At 40.3% G+C, this 12,525-nt stretch overlaps 1 protein-coding gene across 9 annotated transcripts in view; it reads right to left on the bottom strand.

Moving 5' to 3' along the window:
- epha3 (eph receptor A3) overlaps window positions 1-12,525 on the bottom strand; it is a 128,570-nt gene that overhangs the window by 101,854 nt on the left and 14,191 nt on the right. For 6 of the 9 annotated variants that reach the window (XM_036139515.1, XM_021323737.2, XM_012876836.3 and 3 more), the window contains exons 3-4: window positions 4,277-4,288; window positions 2,877-3,537 (exon numbers count right to left, since the gene is read on the bottom strand). In XM_036139515.1, coding sequence (XP_035995408.1) covers window positions 2,877-3,537; window positions 4,277-4,288 — 673 coding nt within the window. Of the gene's footprint in view, window positions 1-2,876; window positions 3,538-4,134; window positions 4,226-4,276; window positions 4,289-12,525 lie in introns of those variants that run through there. The other 3 variants (XM_021323735.2, XM_012876838.3, XM_036139514.1) reach the window with 2 other exon arrangements.

The raw sequence follows: 12,525 nt of genomic DNA, 5'->3' as shown, positions 1-12,525 counted from the left end.
CCTAAATAACAGAGCTCCAATAAGTTGTCTACTTTTATTAGCTTCTGGAATCTATTTAAGTGATACACAGATATTTGACTGTATATCTTTAATTTCCAGTTCTGATGCAATGTCTTGTTTTTTTTTTTACTTTATCGAGTTGCTCTGACCAAATATATCCTCGCATCTGGGCTATGAGAAAATGCTTGTCTGGAGTACAGCGTTCCAGAAAAAGAGCGTCCCCTGGCCCTGACAGCAGAGGCTTGACCTGGTAGACTGCCTTTGATCTTTAATTAACACCGGGCATGTCTCCAGGGAGGAAATCGCTGATGAACAAGGGACCATTTGGGACAAGCTAAAAAAGAACGAGAATGCAAAATTCAAAGTTCTTCGTTTTGAACTCCAACACTGTTTTTGCTTTAAAAACCACTGTGGGGAAATGTGCAGAAGTGAGGTGATGCTTTAAAATGGATTCTTCTGCGTCTGGCTTCTTTTGCTACAGGGCAAACTCATTGAAACCAACAAAAGGGGAACCCACATGGAGTTGTATATTGACCACAGCTTTCTTCCACAACAAAGAAAACATGAGGTCTTAATGGCACATGTGCTGGAACTCTCCTCTGATCTCTTACTGCTGTTCGAGATCTTTTGCATGGTCAATGAGAGAAAAAACAAACAAGCAAAATATAACGTAAGCAAATATTTATCATGAAAGTCAGACCCTTCTAATAAAATACAGAAACTGATAGGAAGTACCGTCACTGAATTTCTGCACAGGGCACAATGCTAAACTGTCATGGCAAGAAACCTCATCAGATATTGCCCAAATGCTCTAACCACAATCTGGTTCAAGTTGAATTTTCAACATATATTAAATTACAGATTTTCTCATGTGTTAAAGATATTCAAGTATTATTCTGGCTTTGCACATCTAAAGACAGACATTTTGCCCATTGTTTTTTACAGCTAGAGTTCAGTCAGATTAGATTCTCCGCTGCAGTCTCAAGTCTTTTAAAGCTTCTAACAGGTTTTGTTCCACAACTGCTCCATACCAAGCTCCATCCATCTTCCCAGCAACTCTGACTAGCTTCGCTGTCCCCACTGAAAAAGAGTATCCTTTAAACCAGGGGTGTCAAACATACGGCCCGCCGAGCAATTTAGTCCGGCCCTGTGGCTAAATGCATTACCATTATTAAAAAAATAAAAATAAAAAATTCCAGTGTCCTGTCTGGCAATGTGGCAATAAGATGCCACAAAGAGCTAATCAGATTTGACTTTCACAAGTGGACAAGATAAAAGGAAGAGAATGATAAAACAATTATTGAAAAAAACATGTACTTTGTTTAATTGAAAATATGCAGTTCCTATATTGTCCATGAGGGGCGCTGTGTTTTAATTAGCAGATTAAGCTTCAGGTGTGGAAAAATTTAAATAATTTCTTAATTTTTATCTGTTTGATGTATTTTGTCATGCAGGACAGTGTTTTTAAGTTCCAAAAATGTGAATAAATGTTTTTCAACATTGTACAATCACTGTGATCAGTTCTTATGCATAATGCACAAGTAAATGTTTAACTGAGTAAAAGTATTGTTGAAATTGCACATACTTTTCTTAAAAACGCTGAGGTTATTCATAATGTATTGTGTAAAAGTGAAATTAACTTAATATAAAAATCAACAACAAGTCCACATTTATTAGTTCTATTTAATCTTCCAATGAGTTTACTCGTGTGGCCCTCTTGAGATCAGATTAAGCTGTATGCGGCCCCTAAACCAAAATAAGTTTGACACCCCAGCTTTAAACCATAATGCTGCAACTACCATTTTTTTTAAACTGAGGACGGTGTAATTAGGGTTCTGCGCGGTACAGTTTCCACCCAACATGGCGTTTTGCAAAAAGGCCAAAAAGTTAAGTTTGGTCTAGTCTGGACTAGGAGAAACATTTAGGCTATGTGGCTGTAACCTCGACAAGCCTCTTTCATGTCTCTTGTGTATCCAACATGGATTGTGGCAAACTCCAAACAGAACTTACTTTATGGATTAATTTCATACATGTTTTTCTTCTAGGCCCTCTTTTATAAAGGTCTGATTTGTGATGTACACATCTAATGACAGACTCTCCCAACTGAGCTGGGGATCTCCCCTGCTCCTCAAGCCTTTAAAACATCTAGATCAATTAATTATCTTATCCCACTTCACAATTACCTCATATTGAGTGCTGATCTGTAATACAAATTCTTCTAAAACATATGGTACGAATATTTGTGCAATGCACTGCAACAGAGACCAGCTCCCTTTCAAAACATATGTGAAAATTGTGCAAGCAGCAGAACAGTCATGATGACCAGACAATGAAACGCAAAGATATTTGCAGCCATCTCAGTTTAACCTCCTGTCAAGCTTTCACCAGCACCCACTATCCTCACCACAGCTATTTCATTGTAATCCATTCCAGTCTGCTGCCTTTATCAGACCTGTCTTTGCAGCTTTGACTAAAATCTCCCCAAAGCTAATGATGTGCCAAAGAGAAGGTTACCACCAAATCACTACAGACTGCACCGGGATGCTGATGGACCTGGTTAACACGTCGTCCATATATAGGGAGATACGTGTGTAGAGCTGGACAACCTATCGAGAGACACCCTGGGAGCCTTGGGTATGTTTGAAGGTCTCCCATACAGAATGCATCCGCAGTCCAAGATATACACAACGTACACACGCAAGCAAAGCTCCTGGACTGACAGATATGACGTGTGGCAGTCTTTACATCAATCTGTTTACTTTCGAAGCCTTATAAAAACCTTTGACTTGTTTGGGCCAGAGGTTCCACACACAGGAAGAGACGCTAAAGAAACTTAGACAGGCATCGCTTATATATTTAAAAAGAAAGTTTCTTACTTTGGCAGGTGCTGCTTCTCTCCTCGTATCCGGGGTTACACAGACACTTCCCAATAGGCACAAGCCACTCCCCCTCTGTGCTGCAGTACATTCTTGGGGGTTCCTCCTCTTTTGAGTTATTGACACACAAGCCCGGTACCTCAACCAGGGACTGAGAGTCAATGGGCACAGTATCTCGGAAGGAGGCCAAGTTCCTCACAGTTTGTGGACACTTTTTAAAGTAAACCCTGACCGAGACTAAAGCTACACAGGCACCCACGTCCTGGAATGCCAGGTAGAAGCCCTTCTTGCTCAAGGGGCCCACCTCCCGCACCTCGGTGTTGAGCTTGAGGATGCGATCTCCGAGGTCCGTTTGGGTAAAGCTCTCATCAGCAGCTATGGTATCAATCTTCAGGAATTGATGCTCCCTGAAGTGGCTCCCCTGGTCATCGTCTGTCTCCAGATAGAGGAGGTTGAAGGTCTCCTTGCATGTGCCAAGGACCAGTGGAATGGAGTTGCAGTCCCGCAGGGTGAACTTCAACTCCACGTAGATCTTCTGCGCCGACTGGCGAGGGATCCAGTTGGTGCGAAGCCAGTTGTTCTGGCTGTACTCCATCACGTTGCAGACCTGGAAGGTCCTGATGGGAGTGTAGTGCTCGTCCACACCACTGATCTCCTCCCACTGCAACAGACGAAAAAGGGAGAGGTCGAAAGGAGAAGCAGAGGGAAACAGGAAGAAATGAAAGAATGGAAAAATAGAAAATGAAGAAAGTAATAAAGTAGTAAAGTCATGAAAGTAAAGATGGTGAAAAGAGAATAAAACAGGGAAAAAAGGAGATCCATATAATGTTGAAGACAATTAAGGGGTTGGAATTAAAGGAAAGAAAGAGGGGAAGAGGGGAGATAGAGAGAAGAATAAAGTTATCTCCACCCTGTAACCATTCAATGATGAATTATTTAGATCCAGATTCATTCTTTCTGAATACTAAAACATCTAATAAACACTTAAGGGTGAAAAAAAAACACACTACTAGATCTTTTTCTAAATGACTCAAATTAATTAAAAGCAAATTTGCTGCCATAGCCAAATTCTCACGATTAGGCTGCTGTGAAAATATCTCTAAGATAAGCCATTAAGTGTGATGTTTTCCATTTCAGTCGCTCTAAATTTGTTTGGATATGCATAATTACGGTTAATATTAACAAAGATCTTGTGGTGTTTCTTTTCCCACCCTTACACTAACATGATCTCTTCTTTTCTCTAATAGTGAGGACTTACAAGCTGTTGTCTTGGTTATTTGCATCACAGAACTACTTCTACTTAAAAAGAAAACGTGCTGAATCCACTATATGAAACAAAAAGAAGCTACGAGGTATAGACAGGTGTGAGTGTATACCAGGAACGTTCGTGTCTATCTTACATTTTCCCTCCACTGGGAGAAAGCAAAGAGAGGAGAGGAGAAAAAGAGAGCTGGGTCATTCCTTTTGAATTCAACACAGCGGGAAGACTCATTGATCATGCTCTTCGGCTTTGCTGTCCGGGCAAATCAACACTGAATCACAGCAATGAGCAATGGACACCTGTAAACGTGGGCTTATAATGGTTAAAATGACATAATGGGTGTAAATGAGCAAATGGTGTTTTCCTTTTCTTTTTAATAAAGTTTTACTAGAGATTGGCTTAGATAAAATAAGCTTTTTATTTTGTGTCCAGTTATTAAAGCATTCATTTGTTCACAGAGACTTGGAAAAAGTAGTCTGACCGATTAAGCCATTTTTTTTTTTTTTTTTTTACATTTTGTTACATGTCAACCACAAACTTCAGTGCATTTATTATTTTATATAACAGACACACAAAATGCTTTTCAACAGTTTTTATACATACAAATCTCAGGAGTGCACTCTCCATGTGTATTCAGTTCCTTCTGAATCATGATGTGAAACCAACATGCAGCTATACCTACAGCTGCAAGAGTTTTTGCAACAAGTTTACGTCAGTTTTGGACATCGATTGTTTGATATTCTTGTCAATTAATTTTGTCCGTAGAAAAATATCTCAAGTCGATTGGATTTCTGTCTGGACTTTGACTAGGTCACTCTAACCCAGGTTTACGCTTTAAACATTACAAGTGGCAACTCTGGCTGTTTGTTTAGGGTTGTTCTCCTGAAAGATGAAGATAAACATCTCAAGTCTTTTGCAGCCTCAAACAAGTTTACTTCAAGGATTGTCTAATATTTAGATTAATCCGTCTTTTCATGGGCTTTTACATTTATATCAAGAATAAATTACACACAAATGGACTATATTATCTGATTAGGTCACTTCTGAAGGGAATTGGTTGAACTGGATTTTGGGTTACCAGAATGAAGGGGTCAAAAGAACTACAGATTCCACAATGTACATAATGTTCTTTCTAGAAAACTTTGAAAACTTTACAGTTTTGTTCTACTTTGTGTTGATAATTTTTAATAAAATCACAATAAAATGCACTGAAGTTTTTGATTTGTAATAAGGCAATATTAAAAAAAAAAATCAAAGAGTATGAATTATTTTTGCAAGGCACTGTAACCAAAAGTAAAAACCTTAAAAAGTAAAAGTAGAAGCAGCAGAAGGGAGGGACATAATTAAAGGAAATCTCAGAGGGAGAGATTTCGTTTGTGTTTAGTCTCCCTCGTCATGGTTCCTTTGGCATCGCCTCATTCATCTGAGAGCAGTCAAAGCTCCCCAAAGCTCTTACAATAACAGGGAAATGATGGGAGAATTCAAAGGAGTTAAATAGAGGTGAAACTAAAGTTAACATTTAACCTGGCTGTACCTCCAGGTTTAAATTCTCAGCTTTAACTACAGGCATAAAATGATGTGACGACAAGCCAAAAATGTTTGCTGACAGACTTCAACAGAGCAGAAACTAAAAGGAGGACGGGAGCTGTTACAGTGATTAGTGACTTTGCTGACATTGTGTTTGATAAGAAAATCTACTTGTGTGAACACATTGACAAATGTGCATGCTTAAAGGTGTTTCTCTATCATCATTAAAGTTTATTTTTGTTTGTTTGTTGGCACTTTTAGGCCACCTCACCTTGTCATGGAGATATTTTGCAGAGCAGCAGGTTCACAGTTTGTGAATAGCCTCTTTAAGATGTATGTCACCCCTCTTTAAAAAACATCAGTTCTGATTTATAAGCCACTGTGTTTAGAATGTTTGGAAACTTGGTGCTATGCAGCAACCACATTCCCAAACCCACTGATTTTAAAGAGAACCACTGCAATTATTCTAGATGTTACACATTCATACATTAATCACATTTCCTAAACAACCAGTATGGTCGTATCATAAATATAACAAATCTTTCCTGTTTGTAGCAAAAAATGGCTTTCTAATCTGTTAATTTGGTTAATGATAAAATTATTTCTAAGGGAACTACATCAACCAAAACCAAACGTCTTCCATTATGCTTCAAAAGACTTGTGAAATTTAAGACTTCACAATTTGCAAACATGGTAAAGTTTGAGACTGCTTCACACACACACACACGAAAAAAAAAAAAAAAAAAAGATTTACGATGAGTTAAATTTGGCCACTACTTTGAAGTAATTATCTCTTTCTGCTGCCTCCAGAGCATCTGCTGTCCTGTTTGAAATTCTCCCTGGATTTCCTGCTCTGGCTACCCTTGCATGTGTGCATTTGTAAAACATCACAATTGAGTGCTGAGTCTACAGCTTTGACCCAAAGACCAAATAGAGGACTTCATTTCGTCAGCATGCTCTTACATTTACTCTTCCCTTTGCATGTGGTCATGCATGTTGCATCAGTCCCACAAACGCTCCTCTACATTTGAACACATTTATTGCGAAATATACAAGTAATGTCAGACTGATATAAAAGTTTTTTTAACTTTAGAAAGGTGTTGCTGCTAAAATTAATTATGTTACTGTAACGTCTAAGACATATTTTCTAACATATTTGCCACAAAAAAATAGTATTCTTCGTTTTCATTTGAAATAAAATTGCGTTTATATTTGCTTTTCTAAAATTCTTATTAGGAATCTTAAATGTTGCAGACATAGACCAATGGAGACTTCCATGAAAGTTCTCAGGTCCAATGCTCTGCTGTTGTGTGAATTGATATCCACCAAATTATTTTCTATTTTTGTTTTTGGATATTACAATCTGCATGGCAAGATCAGAAACCTGGCTGTATGCAGAGTCAATGTTTCCCTTATAACATTACTCCCTACATCTGTAATAAACAGCATTTTCCCATCCCCTGAGAAACTCCCTTTTTTCCCTTGTTAAACTGTATATCAACCAGAATAAACAAAAGTTAAAAAAGAGAGCAGCTGGGCCTTTTTCTCCAGGGTAGTGTAACTCCCCTCCCTGTTGTACTCTAATTGATATATAACAACATAGGGACCCTACACTAGTCTCTATGACCTCTGACCCTGACCCTTAATGGTCACTGCTGGGTCACAGGTTGGTGTGATGTTGCCCTGGTTTCTCTGATCTGTGCTGTAGGTGAAGCAACTGAAGGGACAATAAAATATAATGTGGTAACTTGAGCTGATCAACACACAGCTATGGCAACAGGCATGTCTCAAAGTCACCTAGTCAGCACACTAATTCACCTATCACCATCTTCAAAGATGTTCAAGCCAATAGTACTTAAAGGGCTTCTATACAGGGTAACAATGCACTTAGATGTAATTGAGAATGACATATTTTTTGAGGACAAAAAAAAAACACATCAGCCTCTTTTGGGACAGTAACAAAGACTCTTTTATGATGTTCTAATTTTATTGTTAAAAAAATTATAAATCCAGGAATGTTCACGGTTTTTATGCTTTCAAATCAGAGCTTCCAATGTGCATGACAGGTGTGCTTTTTATGGGTTAGGGTTAAAAAAGACTGAGTCATGCATGTAGTTGGCAGCTTCATCAAAGATGCACCTTGGCATTAATGCAAGATTTGTGCGATCATGCATGACATCCCTAGTTCAGAAAACCTAGCCTGATGTGCCAGATGGCTTGCTTCACAAAATCATCTGAAAAGTTCTTCTGGACTTTTAACTACACTCAGTAAAACCATATTTGTATTTAATAGCAAAACAAACAATATTACGTGACAACAGTATAATATGTTTATACATGGGCACCAACGTTGAATTTGTTCATATCGTAGCAAGTTCTGTAGTTAGAACTTTGCTGCAGTAGTTTTTATAACATTACCATGTTGTACAGCTCTTTGTTGTTTTTGGTGGGGAGTTAGACAGTTTTGTGTATGGGGAGGGTGCTGCGCTCTGTGGCTGTTCGGTGACAGTGGCCAAAAGCAACTGGGTTAAAGGGCTAACAGCTTCAGCTGGTATCATCATGTGTGTAATTTACAGTGCCTAGTAAGTGAAAGTGTACAGTGGTGTCAGAAGTGAATTTTACTGGACCTGAAATCCTGTTTGAAGGGTGCAGTCTTGCCTGCCATGGGCATGCATCTGTCAGTGTGGCGTTACATGGGCACTACGGTGTGCACTAAGATTGAAGAGAGAGAGGGTTGCAACCAACCGGGAAGTGTGCAATTGTTGGATGGCCATTGTAGTGGCACCAAGGTGAAGACAAAGCCATATTCAATGGGACATTTGAGCCCAGCCACTGCAAATGGTCTGACTGTAACTCAAATACCCCACAGCCCACCACCAGGGACATGCACAACGCCCATTGACTGATTAAACCATGTGGCATAAAAACACCCAAATATGATGGTAAATCTGACTGGGAGGCTCTTTGAGTTTAGCTCTAAGAACTGGCAGCTACGAGCAACTGATTAAAGAGCTCTCCAATTTGTGTTTAACGGGTGATGCCCTGCCCTTCCTGATGCTGCTGGATCCTAATGAACAGGTTGAGTATGAAGAGCTGATGGGGGCACTGCAGCAACAGTTTGGCCAGTGTTTCCAGGTGGAGCTCTTGTAGATAGAATGGAGTTAGACAACAGAGATGAGTGGAAGAATCTCTGGGGGTTTGGTGAACAAGATGGAAAGTCCGACAAGGAGAGCTTGAAGTGCAAAGAGAACTGGCACGTGATAAGTGAGCATTTTCCACACCCCGACCACGCACCGTGCAGAAGGCGCTAGACTACGCACTGGAAAGATAACTGGGGATGGCTTCTGTGAATGGGAATGCAGAGAACGTGCCACTAAGGATCGGGTAAGCAGGAGAATGTGGGATGGTGGCTGAGAGGCCACTGTGGCTGGAAGAAATCACTGAACTGATTAGCGGGAAATCCTTGAGTAAGGAAGACCTGCAGGGAGCTGTTAGCTGTTGCTTGTGTAGTCCGCCATTTTAAATATTATCTGTTCGGGCACCCCTTCACCATAGGCACCGATTATGCTCACTGCAGTGGCTAATTAACTTTAAAGACCTCAAGGGGGAGCTAGCTTAGTGATTGGAGGAGCTGCAGAGCTAGAAACTCACAGGGCAGGGGATCTTCATGAAAACGCAAATACTCTGTTCTGACAACCATGCAGTGTGGAAGGATGTGGTTATTTTGACCAGCAGAAGGGCCACGATAAGGTACTGGCAGGTAGGGCTGATCACCAGGATATAGAGAGGGGTGAGGCCACCAGTCCCGAGAGCAGAGACCTGCAAGTGATTGGAGTTGCAGATTGTCTACAGCAGTGGTCTCAAACCCCAGTCCTCGAGGGCTGGTGTCCTGCAACTTTTAGATGTATTGTTTGCCCTACACATCTGAATGAAATGGGTAAACTACATCACTAGCATGTGGTCAAGCTCTGCAAAGCCCTGCCAATGAACTTATATTGAAGTCAGGTGTGTTGAAGCAGAGATCTAACTAAAAGCTGCACAGCAGCCAGATTTCAGTTTAGGACCACTGGTCTACACAATATTGAGGCATGTCCCCGACCCACAGCCAGTGACATTGTGGGTGGGAGCACCAGCATGCTTGTCGTTGCTGGTTGGTGCCCTTTTTCCAGTGACCAAAGTTTGGGACACTGCGCCTGTTGGACAGCGTCTTTCGGGGAACCTGTATGGAACAGCAATAGGTTGTGGTCCCCAAAGCTATGAAGGAAATGGTTCCCAGTGGGGTGCATGGCCCTGTGGGGTCAGGTCAGTTTGGGGTGTCAAATTCAAATCCTCTGTCAAGCTTTCTACTAGTGTTGGCTTAGGAGAGACATGGAGGACATCTGCAGGCATTGTGGCCTCTGTTTAGCTTGCAAAGGACTACAAGGACAGTCAAACACTTGCAACAGTTTCCAGCAAGTAAAACAATGCAGGGTGTGGGTGTAGATATCATGTGTTCTTGTCCATGACCAGTGTGGGAACACTTTAATTCTCACCACTATGGACTATTTTACAAAATATAAAAACACTTTTGCACTGCCTGACCAGCAGGCTGGAACTGTGGTGGATAACCCTAGTTGAGGGGATGTTTTGGATTCAGAGTTTTCTCCACCATGTGTGAGAGGTTAGGGATAGCTAAGACACGCACCACGGCCCTCCATCCCTTTGGGTTGGGTTAGTTGAGCAATTTAATTGGACTCTTGCAGAATACCTATCCATCTTCACATCACACCACCAGATTGCCCAACATTTACACATACCACTAGTCCTCATTGCATACTGCACAGCTGTCTAAAACTCGTCTTGTACTCATGCAATCCTAATGCTTAGCCAATACCTGAAAACCCCTACGCTGGGGACCTCTGCCGGCCCAGCAGATTCCAGGTGGGTGCAAGACAGGCTAGACACAGAGCATGAATAGGCCCAGAGTTATATTAGGGAGGATGGAAATGTTTTTTTTTTTTGCCTGGGAGTTACAGTTTTGTGTAAGGAGTGGGTGATGCATTCTGTTCTGCTCTGGTTTGTACAACGTGACTGTGGCCAACAAAATCTGGATTAAAGAGCTCAAGGCTTTAACTAGTGTCATCCTGTGTGAGAATTACCTACCCTAGAAACGGAAAACATTACAACATGATTGGATATAATTGACTATGAGTTTCTGTATGTGTGCTTGTGGATGAGTTGTTCTATACAGTGCCTTGACACACTGGTTCTGACTCTACACTAAATAATAAACTAGAGTGATTTGAACTGATTTACATCTGGACATTGATAAGGCCATATTGAGATGCAAGAGTGCAACTGCATCTAAACAATTTAATTGTTGTATTTGGCTGTATGTATGTTGATTGTCCGTATGCAAGGCAAACTTCTGCTCCACTTGCAAGTCTTTCACTCTGTGTTTAGCTCCTTCCATCTTCCAATCAACTCTGACCAATTTCTTTCCACCTTCTAAAGAAAAGTATCTCCACAGAATAATACCGCCACTACAGTGATTCACTGTGCGATTCACTGTATTCTGTATGTATGTAAAAGAAAAAACCTAAATTTTCAACTGAATCGGCCAGAGTATCCTTGTTTACATGTTTGATGGGTTCTCTACATGACTTGTGGTAAACTGCAAATACAATATCTCATTGTTTGCTTTTAGAAATGGTTGTCTTCTTGTCACCCTTTATTGGTATATGACCAACAGTTGTCAGCAGATTATCCCACCTGAGAACGTTGTTCACTGCAGCTCCTCCATAATCACCATGAGCCTCTTTGCTGCTTCTGTGATTAATGCTCTACTTGCCGAGCCTGTCCATTTAAGTGGTCTGCTATCCATTTGTAAGTGTGCAATTATGTCATACTGTTTCTGTTTTCAGATGATGATTTTAAGACTAAGTAAATTACAGATCTTGTTTTATAATCTAATCCTGTTTAAAACTTCTTTACCTTGTTATCCCTGTCCTGTTTCCTTGGTCTTCATCACAGTGTCTGTTTAGTTATGGGCCCTGACAAACTTCCAAAGCATTTCAAAAAGCCTTTGTACTTACAACGACTTTAAATTGCAAACATGTGCACTCTATTTACAAATTAGGTGACTTCTGAAGTAACCCTTTCACCAGATTCCTGGTTCTATGTTTTTCCATAATATTTTAAGTTGTGGACAGGCATTATTCCTGCAACCTGTCTGTGGAAAAAAAGAGTAATAGTTCATCTGGCTAGTTTCATTGTTGAGATGGACGCAGAAGGGATTAAATATGTTTACAATATTTCAATGTATCCACTTACAAACTGCTTTGCTGTGGCAGTATCTTCCTTTTGTTGAGTTAAAAGTAATATTGGTGATTTCCACCCCTGAACTAACCTCTCACACTTTATCCACATGCAAGACAGAAGAAAATAGCCAGTGTTACATGTATGCTCATAACTCTAATACACCAGTGGGAATTTCAGTAACTCACAAAGACGGATGGAAACAATACCTTTTAGTAAATTGAGGAGTTTTGGGTGTTTAATGCTAGATTCTGCCTTTTTAACTTGTAACTCAATGCAGGAAAATGATGATAAAACCATGCTAATCCCAGAGAACTCTCTGGAATAATAGTACTCCCTATGCTTACATATGCATCAAAGTCTACTCCATGTCATGAACATCTGTCCTATTAAATAAAGCTTTTGTGCTGTGCTGCATGAGTGAAAACAGCTACTGACAGCATGTTGACAGTGGAATTATTCATTACCAATCAAACACACATAAACTTGTGCAAAACTAATTAACATTGGTAGACGTGAATGCAGATTTGAAACACTGCAGCAATAAGCCAAGTTCCTGGCAAA

The sequence above is a fragment of the Fundulus heteroclitus genome, chromosome 7, assembly GCF_011125445.2.
Source record: "Fundulus heteroclitus isolate FHET01 chromosome 7, MU-UCD_Fhet_4.1, whole genome shotgun sequence".
Lineage (NCBI taxonomy): Eukaryota > Metazoa > Chordata > Actinopteri > Cyprinodontiformes > Fundulidae > Fundulus > Fundulus heteroclitus.
This window is presented reverse-complemented; position numbering and strand designations above follow the sequence as displayed.